At 41.2% G+C, this 13,504-nt stretch overlaps 1 protein-coding gene across 3 annotated transcripts in view; it reads left to right on the forward strand.

The window, feature by feature from the left end:
• The window catches only part of MAGI2 (membrane associated guanylate kinase, WW and PDZ domain containing 2), a 1,418,975-nt gene that overhangs the window by 1,335,994 nt on the left and 69,477 nt on the right, over positions 1-13,504 (forward strand). For all 3 annotated transcript variants that reach the window (XM_061165155.1, XM_061165157.1, XM_061165156.1), the window contains one exon: positions 7,091-7,229. In XM_061165155.1, coding sequence (XP_061021138.1) covers positions 7,091-7,229 — 139 coding nt within the window. The remainder of the gene's footprint in view (positions 1-7,090; positions 7,230-13,504) is intronic.

The raw sequence follows: 13,504 nt of genomic DNA on the forward strand, positions 1-13,504 counted from the left end.
TCATGACCCTTCCAAGCAGGTATGTGCTCAGGTAACAACTACCCTTGTGTCTCAGACGGTAAAGCGTCTGCCTACAATGCGGGAGACTGGGGTTTGATCCCTGGATCGGGAAGATCCTCTGGAGAAGGCAATGGCAACCCACTCCAGTACTCTTGCCTGGAAAATCCCATGGACAGAGGAGCGTGGTAGGCTACAGTCCACGGGGTCGCAAAGAGTTGGACACGACTGAGCGACTTCACTTCACTTCACTTCATAACCCTGGTGAAGAACTTTTCTGCAGATCCACCAGGGCTTTTTCACACTTCTCTTTGGATGAAATTTCATAAGAAATGTTTTCTTTTTAAATGATTACAGTCAAAACATAGAGTCTCAGACAGATTTCAACGTAAACAATAATTGAGGCAAATAAAATCCACAGAATTTTGGTGTTGTCAAAATTTCAATTTCAATCTGTACTTCAATTTCTAGGGGTATAGAAGTTTTTTCAGGAAAAGCGTGTTGACTTAATGGTCTCCTGTGCCTTGCTGAGGCAATTGTGCACCAGTTTATAACCAGAGCCAGGTTCTGTAATAGACACTTGATCCTGTCTAATTCAATCAACAGTCTCATGGAAGACATGGTAAAGTGAACCAAAGCACTCAGTGTATCCCCTTGGAAACGATTTATACTGTAATAGTCATTAAATAATATCTAACAAAGGTTAATTGTGAAAAATACCATAATATAGTAAAGGTCACTATTGAGGTGAAAATCAGCCTGTCCTTTGCCCAGCAGGGCCCTTACAGACCAGGTGTCCTGTTGTCATAGCACCAGTGACAATGCTTCTGGCAGAAGTGAAGACGCGAATTCTAATTTTGTTTTTCTGATTTTATTTAGACTCACCCTCCTTTCTTCTCTCTCTTGATCCTTTAGCATTTGTTTCCCATAACAATAACATACCTGTCTCTAACACTTTTTATAGGTCACCTTTACTGAAACCTCTTTCGGTCTCTTGTAATACCGTTGAAATTGTTGTGGTTTGGCTGCAAGTGCCTAAGGCAGTATTTCAAGACGGCTTTATGGTATGCAGAGGTGCTCGGAAAGCTGAGTTTTCTGTGTCATGAAAATGAAGACAGTTACTATAACTGAAAAGCAAACCTAAAATTCATTTACTCAAACATGATTAACTGAAGGCCTACTTGTTGGGAATTGTGACAGGTATAGATGACACGGAGGCAGTAGGCGCTTTCCCTGCTCGTGAGGTATCTAGAGTCAGCAGGAGAAACCAGCCTCTAAGGGAAGAATTATGACAAAACTATCCTGTGACCTCGGACCATTAGCCACACAAATGGTCCACAGCTAAGTCTTTCATGAAGCAACGAATAGAGGCATCAACTATTTTTTGGCATAAAATTCTAAAGGAGCTCAATTCCTCACACCTACTTATAATCTAGGATCACTTCAGTCATGCATAATCATATGAAATAGATTCTTGTGGTATAAAGGCAGTGAACTGATTGCGGCCAGCCAGGAATGTTTGTGGAGAAACCTGAGGAAGCCTTGAGTGGAAACTACCATGATTAGGGCCTGCAGCAAGTCCAGAATTAATATAGTCCTTGTAAAGATTTAGTTGAGTCAAACCACATACTGTCTACAAAAGTGAATACAGCACAGAGCTTATTTTTTTTCTTACAACCTGGACTATTAATTGCTTAAGAAATACTGAAACTTTGGGAAATTTCCCGGTGGTCCAGTGGTTAGGACTCAGTGCTTTCACAGCTGGGGGCCCAGACTTGATCCCTCGTCAGGGAAGTAAGATCCTATATGGCACGGCCAATATATACATATATACTGAAACTTTTACTTTTACCTGCCTTGGCTTTCCAATAAGAAGAGATGTTTTACCTGCAGAGCCTCAAGCAAGTTTAAGGACTTAGTTTTGTTAGGGAAAAAAACCTGCGAAGATGTGAATAGAAACGTGTCAGTAGAAATGCAGAACTTGTTAGTCTGGGCCAAGATGGCAGCCTTCTCTCACTCTGCCTTGCCCCTAAGACACCACTGTGAGGTTGTCAGTTTCCCAGGGGGATCACAGATACAAGTATTTCTTCTACAGGAAAAAAAAAAAGAATGCCTAGAATTCATATTATATCCTTTGGTTAGTTTCCTACATTTAACATCTCCTTGATCCCCATAAAACAGTATGCACATTCCTGAATTATGTCTGTGGCTGTCTGTCCATCTGTCTGTTTCTTTGTCGTCCTCACCGCCTCCATTCTCTCTCTCCTCCCCCATCCCTCTCTCAACTCTAACTCAAACTCAATACTTTAAAAGTTCTCTAAGAACAAATGGAGGAGATCTTCAAAGTTTCATTTTAGTACCACAACTCAGTTGAAGATAGCTTCACGTGGTGAAGCATGTAGAAAGAGAAGACTACATTAGAGTTACAACTGGTCTTTTTCTTCATCCGTGAACAACCTACACATTTTCTATTGTTTCTTTTTTTTTCTCTTGCGTTGAAAACTATTTTTTAAATTAATTAATTTATTTTAATTAGAGGCTAATTACTTTACACTATTGTAGTGGCTTTTGCCATGCATTGACATGAATCAGCCATGGGTGTACATGTGTCCCAATCCTGAACCCCCCTCCCACCTCCCTCCCCATCCCATCCCTCAGGGTCATCCCAGAGCACCAGCCCTAAGCACCCTGTCTCATGCATTGAACCTGGACTGGTGATCTATTTCACATATGGTAATATACATGTTTCAATGATATTCTCTCAAATCATCCCACCCTTGCCTTCTCCCACAGAGTCCAAAGGTCTGTTCTTTACATCTGTGTCTCTTTTGCTGTCTCGTGTATAGGGTCATCGTTACCATCTTTCTAAATTCCATATATATGTGTTAATATACTGTATTGGTGTTTTTCTTTCTGATTTACTTCAATCTCTATAATAGGCTCCAGTTTCATCCACCTCATTAGAACTGATTCAGATGAGTTCTTTTTAATAGCTGAGTAATATTCCATTATCAAATAACTCCCCCAAATAATTCACATGCCATATAAGAAAAGGACCCTTCAACTGGCCACACCCATCATCTGAATGAAAGTCAGAAGGTAATGAGAACCTCTTCTTTCCCTGCCAAATTCATTTTCTTATTCATCTGGATGCTCACAGGATGAAAGTGAAAAGAATCACTTCTCAAATTTGTTTATGGAGTTCCATGTCAAATAACTATGTATAAGACTGATATTGGGCTGAAAGTGAAGAGTAAACCTTTTTAGCATTTGTGTCATTTCACAAGGATAGATGGGCATCTCCTGGCTGGGCCTGGACTGTTTGTTATCTCTGACACTAGGTCCAGATGAGTTTAACCGCTTTTGCAATATGCCCAGAACACCTGTAGGATTCACATCTCCAACAGTGGCAGCATTTCCATCTCATCGCCCAACCAGCATCTATCCCACTACCACACTACCAAGTTTTTTTTCTGAATTTGCCAAGATCTTGGACTGTTTCAAACTTCCATTGCTCCCAGTGAGGCAGGAAGACTGTCTCCCTAGCTCCCTGGAATGGATAGGGGCTTGGGAGAAACTGAAAAATCTTAGACAAGGGGCTAAGGACCTTCAGTTCAACCAGCATCAGAGTTATTTTCTTCTTCTGAGGGGATCCCACATGGAGTGCTGCCAAGCCAAGAGGTCAGCTCAGACTTCCAAAAACTCAATAAAAATCTTCCCAGAGCCCAGTCCTGAAAATTCCACACCGGAGACACTGCGCCCAGCCCCGTGAAGCCCTTGAAACCTCTGTTCCTCCAACTCCTACACAACCTTCCAACTCACCACCTCTCCCTGGCTATTTTTTCCTCCCTTAATTCTCATGGCTCTTAGTAAGGGAAAGAGAAAATAACAAATAGACAAGAGAATGAAAGCATCAAACTTTCTAAGTATAGCTATTAATATTTCTATCATACCATAAGAATCCTTCTATACAATTCTTGTTGAAATGTCAGTCTTGAGAGAGAAGTGTCCTCAGGCAGTGGTGTCTGTCAAGGTTTGAGTTTTGGATCAAGAGTACATATAACCCCCTCCCCCCGTGGGTCTCAAGATGTGGAAATGCCTCATTCATTCATTCATTCATTCATTTACAAGTATGTACAGTGAACCCCCTACAAGATCAATAGTCAAACGGGACTTAGTCCCTGCCCTCATTTATCCTATGATTTTCTTCCCCACATCTTCCAGTTTCTCATCTGAATAAACAACATGACACCCTCCCAACTTCAACTCCTTTCCTCAATCTCCTACTTTCTCTCCAGTCCACTCTTCATGCTGATGTCTCAGGGAAACTTCTAAACACCACTCTACCGGCAGTTCCCCCAAATATACCATGCTCTCAGATCTCAGGCTCTTTGCAAATGCTGTCCTCTCTACCTAGAATGTTTTTCCTCTTCCTTTAGCAGGGGAACTCCTGCTGAGACTTCAGAATTCAGTTGAGATTTCACTAGCTGTAGGAAGCTCTCTCTGACTACCAGGACATTTATTCTAATTTAGATGCCCCTCCCTTCTCTTCCCTTAGCACGTTGTGTATACCTCTGTCATAACAAATATGTATTAAATAGTAACTGTCTTATTTACCCACTTTCTCCCCAACTAGACTGAGAATGTATTGTAAATAAAAACTATACTTTTTGTCACTGTTTATCCGATCTCCCAGTAGACTGTCCAAGACATAATAAGTGCTCAGAAATTGTTTAATGAGTGAAGAAGTTCAAAGTCTAAGAAGGAAGACAAAGAGGCATAATTCCATAATGAGGTGTGACAGATAACAGAGTGGGGTGCAGTGATGACTGAGCAGAAGGATTGCATACTTCTGCTTGAGGAGAAGACAGGGTCTAGGAAGTCACCCCTGGGGAGAAGAGCGTGGGTTGGCCTTGGGGGAAGATTGGGAAGGCACCAGGCCTATAGGGAAGACAAGGCAAGGGAACAGTGGCATATGGAAGGCCCTAGCCACCTCAGTGAGTATGATGCATCTGGGGAGATTTCCCTCAGAAGAATGACGCTGGTGAGCACGTGAAGATCTTGGCGGGAATAATCCCGATGGAGGCAGAAACTGAACTAGGAGCTCAGCAGACCCCCAGGTTTCTAGCTTGGGTGAATGGTGGCACTGTTGTCCAGGATGAGGAATTGAGAGGACAGACTATCTGGGGAGAAAGATGGTGAGCCCAATTGACTGGTGTTGAGCTGGAGTGGCCTGCAGGACATCCCAGTGGAGGAGATGTTTAGCAATCAGTCAGGTATGTGAACCTGAAGAGAGTAGCCAGGAATGAAGACTATTCTAACAGCTTCACTGAAACCTGTGCTTACTTCTACAATGTGATGCTGTGCCTTGCGGTTTCAGTCACAGGTGAGGACTGCTGAGAGAGGGATAATTGCTCCCACTTCTGCCCCTGGCTTGGATACCTGACCTCAGGCTAGCTGCTGGACTTCAGGCTGTGCCTCGTGCCTCCTGGGAAAGGAGACCTGAAGAAAACCGGTGTAAATCTTGGCTCTAGAACAAGTTCATTTAGTTCTGTCTTTAGTGATTCTTCTATGTGGAGTTCGTGCCATTGAGGAGTACTTGAAACAGTACTTCCAGAGGCCACCGAGTACACAGAGTGGGGAGCCTTTACCTTCATTACGTGGAAGTCCTTGCCCCTTAGGGAATCCTATTTAGGTAGAGGCTACCTACTTGCCTGCCTGCTGATGCAGAGACATGGATTGATCCCTAAGTCAGGAAGATTCCCTGAAAGAGGGCATGACAACCCACTCCAGGATTCTTGCCTGGAGAATCCCATGGACAGAGGAGCCTACAGTCAACAGGTTCACACAGAGTCAGACACGACTGGAGTGACGTAGCACACGCACAAGCACATACATCACTTCCTTGCTATAATAAACACGTGTTTATTCTCCCCTCCCCCCCACTTTGTTCTACCCTTTGGCTGTTGTGACAGCAACTTTTTGTTCCTGTTCTGGTCCAGCCTATAGCACTCACTTTGATAGTGCTCCCTTAAAAGGGGCTTATTTGCAATTCTGTCTGCATTATCAAGTTCAGGGACCCACCTAAAATAGCATTTTTGCAAAGCAACTCATTGTGCTTTTCCTGGCTAATTTGTCTTAAGTGACTTGCACTGAAATGAAACATATTTTAATTCAGAGGTTCCTGACAGTAATAGTACTGTGGGAGTTATATGATGTGCTCATGGTTGAACCTCTTTTATTCCAAATATCTATTCACAAAGGATAATGGGAGCTGCTTATGGAACCCATGCATGCTAAGTTGTTTCAGCTGAGTCCAACTCTTTGCAACCCCATGGACTGCAGCCCACCAGGCTCCCCTGTCCATGGGATTCTCCAGGCAAGATTAGTGAAGTGGGTTGACTTGCCTAGGTATTGCCAACAATTCAAGAGGAACTGGTATTTAACCAAAGAGTTTCTGACAGATGTGAGAATGGCAAAGATTTAGCAAGGGCATTAGTCATGTATGGAGAATGGAGTCATTTTTAATTCAAACGACTGTGATAGAATATTCATCATCAAACTTGAATATCAACCAACCACTATTTACAAAGAAGGCAATATCACAACAGCACCCAGGGAAATGTAAATAAATGATGCATAACAAAAATTCTCAGAGAAGCCCAAAAACCAATCATTCCATCCAACACACTGAATTAGATCCTACCCTGTGTTCAATGAAAAGTCCTTAAAATATTTACTTCTTGATTCAAAGCGAAGATGCCAGCTTATTTTGAACTGCAGCATCAAACACATCCCATAATTTTTTAAGAAAATCCTGAATAGTTTAATTATGACCTCTGTCATACTGGCTAAATATAAGTGGCATATCATCACAACCTTCATGGTCTAACATTTGAATTTCTACAAAGATAAATAAAGTTTGGTGGTCAGATTCAGGATGCAGCCAGGATTTAGCCTCTACTAAGAAGCAGGCTACAACCAAGCCTTTCTTCTGCTCTCTGGAAACTGGTCTTCTATGGGTGCTTCTCTGTTGGAAATGCAACTTGAATAAAACCATCTTTGACTATCGTGATGTTTCTTTAATTAACAGGTAGGAGATCAGATCATTGAAATCAATGGGGAGAGCACAAGAGACATGACCCACGCCAGAGCAATAGAGCTCATCAAATCAGGCGGAAGAAGAGTGAGGCTGCTGCTGAAGCGCGGGACGGGACAGGTCCCAGAGTATGGTACGTTTCACATTTTGATTCATGTTTTTTCTGTTTCTTCTGTCTCTGTAAATGCCTATGCTTATTTATAAAGCTACATAAGTTCTCTAATTCTACCTAAATATATATTTAGTGATCAGAGGACATAGATCTATACACGTGTGTATATTTAAGGACAAGGTATATATTATATGTTTGTGAGCTCTTTCTTTTGCTCCCTTATTTAGGTAATGTTGAAAATAGCAAATGTAGGACCTTTCAAGGCATCTCTGAGTGTGCTGGGAGATCTGGCTAAATTTATATATTAGAACTTCTGTTATTTGACTGATAGTCCTCTGTTCATTTGAGTCCACAGTAATTTATCAATTATTTCCTAAAATGACTCGTGCATCAGACTGTCCTGTGGGATATGTAACCTGGGCTAGGGAACCAGCAAAACCAAATCTTCAGGCTATGAAGATTAAAACATAAACTTCAGTTCAGGCAATGGTTGCATTGCCTTGGAGTTCAGGGATATTCCAAAAGTTCACTCTTATGTTGTGTATCTAGATGCTTGTGAGGAAGGCTTTACAGTGCATTTTAATTTATAGATTTGCCTTCAGAAGTTTTTAATAGTGTTATTTCCCAAAAGCCCATTTAAGGTACAGCCAACATCATTACCCTAGTATGTCAGAAACTATTATGTAATCTTTACATGAGAAGCAGAGAAACCTTGGCTTGTCTTTAATCTCAGGGAGTAACAGAGAGACAGACAGACATCAGTCAAGAGTAGCACAGATAATAAGTGTCCCGATAGGGAAATAAGATCTAACCACTGATCTGAATAAGTAGCTCAGGATGTTGATCTAGATTAAATTGATTCCCATTTTCAGTCTTCTATTCTTAAAAATCTAAGTAGTACTTTTTCCTCTTAAATTGTGCTTTCTGCCTATGTTACCTAATAATTGACTGAACGCTTATTTAGTAGGATAGATATAATTCTGAATTCAGTTTAAATATCTGAATTCAAAGGCCCTTAAATACTTTATATTTCCAGGATCTTGAACATACTGAAAGCCTACAAGAAGGGCTGGCAAGTTCTCACATTAAGAGTAGGACAGCATTTAGAAGTTTCTAGGGCTGGCCATATGCCCAGGGAAATATTTCATCCCAGCTTCCCATCCTTAATACTTGGATCTAATAAAATATTTTTAATTATTAATATTAGCAGTAAGCACAGACTTAAGCCTGTTCAATGGCATCAGCATTCTTCCCTTTGTAAAGAATCTGAACTCTTGAAATAGAATCATGTTTTGCACCCTGGGGCATGAAGGCATTCAGTAATGTGAAACCAACCAGTGAACCAACCAACCAACCAGTGAACCAACCAACCAACCAACCACTTCTACAGAAGACCTTGCTTTCAAGGTGTGTTTCACTCCATGCCAAGACCTATTATCTATACCCAGGAATTCTCACAGAATTAATGTTGTTCTTATTGTTCTAACAAATTAATCTTTAAAAAGTTAATCTGAACAACTTGGCTGTCCTGAACTTTCTATTCTTTTTGTAGAATCACTGTTTGGTCCTTATTCTGAGCACCCACCACACCAGCTGCTGCTCTACAGAGAGCAGTTAAAACAGTCTGCTGACAACATGTGGCATAACTCAGGCTGTGATGCATCAGCACGAAGCTGCCTCGAGGCATGAGAATAAAAATATGTTTCTGAACAGCATGAAAATCCAAGACCATGTCAACATCATCCCATTCATTCTTAACATCATCTGAAAATATCTAGTTAAAGTTAAATTCTAAAATTAACCAACACAGAGAGTTTGTTGAATATCTGGACACACTTTTGAATATTAACTAATATTGTTAACTCTAGTAGTATTGCAAAATTTCTTCTAAATATATTCTTCTAAAATGTAATATAAAATCATACACACTGGTAGCAGAGCTTATCAGCTACTTTTCATGTTAGATTTGACATGGATTGTGACTGTAATTTTAGAGATTATGTCATAAAAGAACAAATTTAACACAGTAAAGCAATCTCCTTTAGGGAAGTAAATGAACAGTTATAAACTAAGTAAACATTAGTTCTTTAGGAAACTCTAAGCCAAAATTATGTGTGAAAAACCAAGAGAGTAGGGATCAGATCAGCATTTTTGAAGATAATGCCATCAAATGATATTTCTGGAATCTCACAGTGCCTCATGAAGGGGCTGTTTTAGGGGTCCCCAAGGCCATCCCGCATTCAGGTATTTGCTTTTAAGACTCCTAGAACACAGAATATAGTTGTGGTCACAGCTCAGATTTATGACACTGATGTATTAATAGTAAGGATACCCAGTAGAATCATAAGGAAGAACAACACAGGTGGAATTTGAGGAATCCACATGCAGGCTTCCTTCTGCTTTCTCTGTCTCCCATGAGGGGTCACCCAGAGAGCATTCTTCATGCAGCAATAAGAATGCAGCAGCATATGTGTGATAATATTGCTGCCCTGATGGTATGGCTGCCCTGGGTAGCTCATAAGAGACTCAGTGCCCATGGTTTCTCCTGGGGGCCTGTCATGCTGGCACCCCCTGCCTGGCACGTACCAGAATCCCAGACTCCCAGGAGGACAGCAGGTGCTGAGCATCAACCACATTGCCTGTGCAAACAGTTGAGATAGAGTGAGAGACTTGTATCACTTAGGAAAGGTTTATATTAGTGAGGGAACGAATTACCATTCACGTTCCCGGATGCCAGCCCAGGACCAGATTGGCGAGGAGGCCTTTCTGAGATATCAGTCACAGGCCTGCACTGGAAATGCATTCCAACTGAGTGACTGAACTGAACTGAACTGAACTGAACCAGCAACAAACCACAAAGTGGCCACATTCACAGACTCTATAGAGTCCCCCAGTATCTGAGGAGTTCTTGCAGCTAAGGAACATCGCAATTCCTCCAGCATCAGTTAAATCAACTATCTCATGACAAAGAATTATTTTTTTATCCAAGATAGACTAGAATATGTTTTTATTAAGGTACTTTTATGAAAATTTTTATTAAAATATACTCTATCTTGGACATAAAAAAGTGGGGGAGTGGCTGGGGTGCAGGTAACAAAACAAAATAATAGCAACAAAAGCAGTGAAAGAAAATGCTTGGATTTATAGTAGATATAACCAAAAATATAATCCACTTTGTCCAAATGCACCCTAATGACAGGAAAACTGATTTCTCTGTCAACCAAGAGTTTAATCCTATGTTTTTTTCCTTTGTTTGCCCTTTAGGATCCCAAATTTGGCATAAAATTCAATCTCAAAAGATTGTTAAAGGGAGGTTATCAGAATCTAGAGGAGACTTTACCTGTTAGGGAAGTGTTCAGGCTTAACCCCGCCCGGGGGAGAGTGAACTCTGAAGGTGAAGAGACTGGCAAACAGCAGGCTAGGAAGGGGTTTAGGTGATAACCCTCTGATAAGCCCTACCTCTGATACCTGCAGAATTCAGAATTCAGAACAGCTCTGAAGCTGTCCCTTATCTGGACTTTTGAACATGTCAGGGGAAAGCTGATCTCAGTCAAGAGAAATAGGAAAATTCTGGCTCAGAGTCCTTAAGGTGGTTTGTGACAGAGAGATAAGCACAGGTACAATGGGAAGAAAAAAATACCCCAGGTAATCTGTCAGATTGTTGACTAAACAAAGTCAGTGTGAAGCCAAGTGAGCTGAGGAAGGGAATAAATATGCTGCAAACATGCCATCCATAATTACCATGAGACTAATCGGCAGACACACCTCAGCCGATCCAGAGGCAAGAATAAGCAAAGGCAGCCACTAGCAAGCATACTGGCTGCTCACAGAGGTGGCTGAGCAGCTGTGGCAGGGGAGGGGGGATAATAAGGGCTTCGAAGGAGAAGCTGCTTTCGTAGTTAAGTCCTTGAAAGAGCAGCTCAGGAGATAGGCACTTCAACTGCACTCTAGTCCTCGGGACAAGAATTTGTTGATTGTAAACTCAATGACAGCTTGGGTACCCCCTCCCCTGACACATACATCTCAACACCTGGCAGGAAGAAGGCAATTTGACTCCACCATACTGAGGAAAGGATCAAAAATGGATGCAGCAGAAGCAGTGCTCTCCTTAACACGGACTGTTGCAGTTCCAATGAAATCTAAAAAGGCTAAGAGAAAAGAAAACAGGGATCCTGATTCTAAAGCTGCATAGGAATATATTATGCAAATTATCTCCTTCATCAGCATTAAGGGACTGTAAGGAATGTTCACTTGATATACACACTGAGCCACAGAGCCAGGGCCTTGGTAAACAGAAGTGCCCCTGGATGAAAAAATGTCCTCCACCGGCAGTTCAGGCCAATGCAGAGCCTTCCCCTGGTAATACTTGCTGTTCAGATCTCATCCAAAAAAAAAAAAAAATTATGCCTTCCAGTCTTGGTGGTCTGGCCTGTTGATTCTCTTAAGCAGCATTGCAGGTCTTTATGACAAGAATGCTGACGCAAGTTTGATTGTAAATGGCCTCAGTGGTCTTAGGAGGCCAGACAGAGTTCCCAGGAGGAAACACAATTCTCAGAATGCCCAGGGACAATTAACACTAATGCCCACGTCTCCCTTTGGGGAAAGAAATCATCAATCCATGAGTTAGACTTCTTCCTGCACTACCATTTTCAAAGTTAATTGCATCTTTGATAGGTGTTGACTAATATAAGGCCTATGATAAATGAAATTGTTTACATTTTATGAGTGTAATAAAACTGCATTAGGTAAGAAAAGATCTGTTTGAGCCATACTGTATTCATACTCTAGCTGAAGAAATGAATGGGCTAAATAGTTAAAGGTCTTCCTTTAATCAGTAAACGAAAATGATTTATAGTAGTATCAGAGCAACAGATTAAGCAGTACCAGTCTCTACTTATATGGCAATTGACATATTTTTTCATTTATTCTTCTTTAACAGTGTGCATTGGCATGTGACTATTATAAGCATGCTCCTATAATCTTGTTAACAATTATTTCTTCAAGTCCTTTCTTCCTCTGATCACACAAAGGTCAACTCTAGATGTTGTACTCCTACCAAATAAATATTCCATGTGAGGTGAGGCAGATCCTGTAATTAGTATCATTAATTAATATCATTACTATTTCCTCAACTAAATCAGGATTTTCCTGAGCACCTACTATGTTCAAGGCACTTTGCAGGCACTGAAAGGAAGACACGGTCCTGGCCTTCAGTGAGCTGACAGTCTGAAATGAGGATATGTGTAACAGTTGATTTTAATAGAGGGGTGACTGATTAAAATGTCTCGATCTACTCTAATGAAAAAATTATTAGTTTTTTATTAGTTTTACTAGGTATATGTGGCTTTAATAAATACATCTAGAGGGTTAAGGATCTTTGAAAAGCCCTTGGCTTCTTTTGTCTGTTAAGCATTTCCTTTGTAATATTTATACTAATAATTGGTACGTTTTCTGAAGAAAGAACTCGCTGAGTATGGATAAATTTCTGCCTATACCTTGGCTGAATTATTCTCAGTTCCAAGTTAGTGAGACAGAATTCTCTTGAGCAAATTGGCTAATCATTGCTCTTCCCCTCCCGTGGCCCTCAGCGTGCAGCCTGGAGCATTGTAACCTCACAGCCGGAGGTGTCCACAGTGCAGACACGGGGAGAGTTTCTGCTGCCTTTGCCTCTTCCTCAGAAACCACATTTATGGGAACTTTAAGTGGTCCCATAGCCTTCGCACTATTTCACCTGCATTTTTAATAGGGCAAAGGGCAGCTGGCTTCAATAATAAATTCTGAAACTTAATTTCAGCTTCTGACATTCATGGTTGAGTGTATCTCCCTTTTCCATGAGTGGTTCCACAAATCACTCCAGTTCACCCTGACTGAGCCAGACCAGGGAAGAGGACAGGCTGTCAGGCAGTACTCTGGCTGCATCCTGCAAGAACAGAGTCCTTCCTTGGCTAGAAGGCTCCAGACTGCTCTCTTCAGAATTTAGGGAATCTCAGGAAATGTCCAAACCATGAAAATTCCAATAGGTTCCTGTTTCACGGAGTCAGACCCAGGGGCTTCCTTGAAGGATGCCCAACTCTGAAATTCTTTTCCCCACTGCTCAGCAAAAACCTCATTTATTAAGGTGCTTTAAGGATGAGGGTGAAATCCCATTTCTTCACATTGTTTTATTGGAAACTCTGGACTATGATGATATTCCTTCTTGATAGTTTTTCCAACATACACTCTTCTCTCTCAGGATATATTAAGTGACCCACTTCACCCAGTTGACACTTGTTAGGTATTTAAGACTCTGATAAAAT

The sequence above is a fragment of the Dama dama genome, chromosome 18 (genome assembly GCF_033118175.1).
Source record: "Dama dama isolate Ldn47 chromosome 18, ASM3311817v1, whole genome shotgun sequence".
NCBI classification, from domain to species: domain Eukaryota; kingdom Metazoa; phylum Chordata; class Mammalia; order Artiodactyla; family Cervidae; genus Dama; species Dama dama.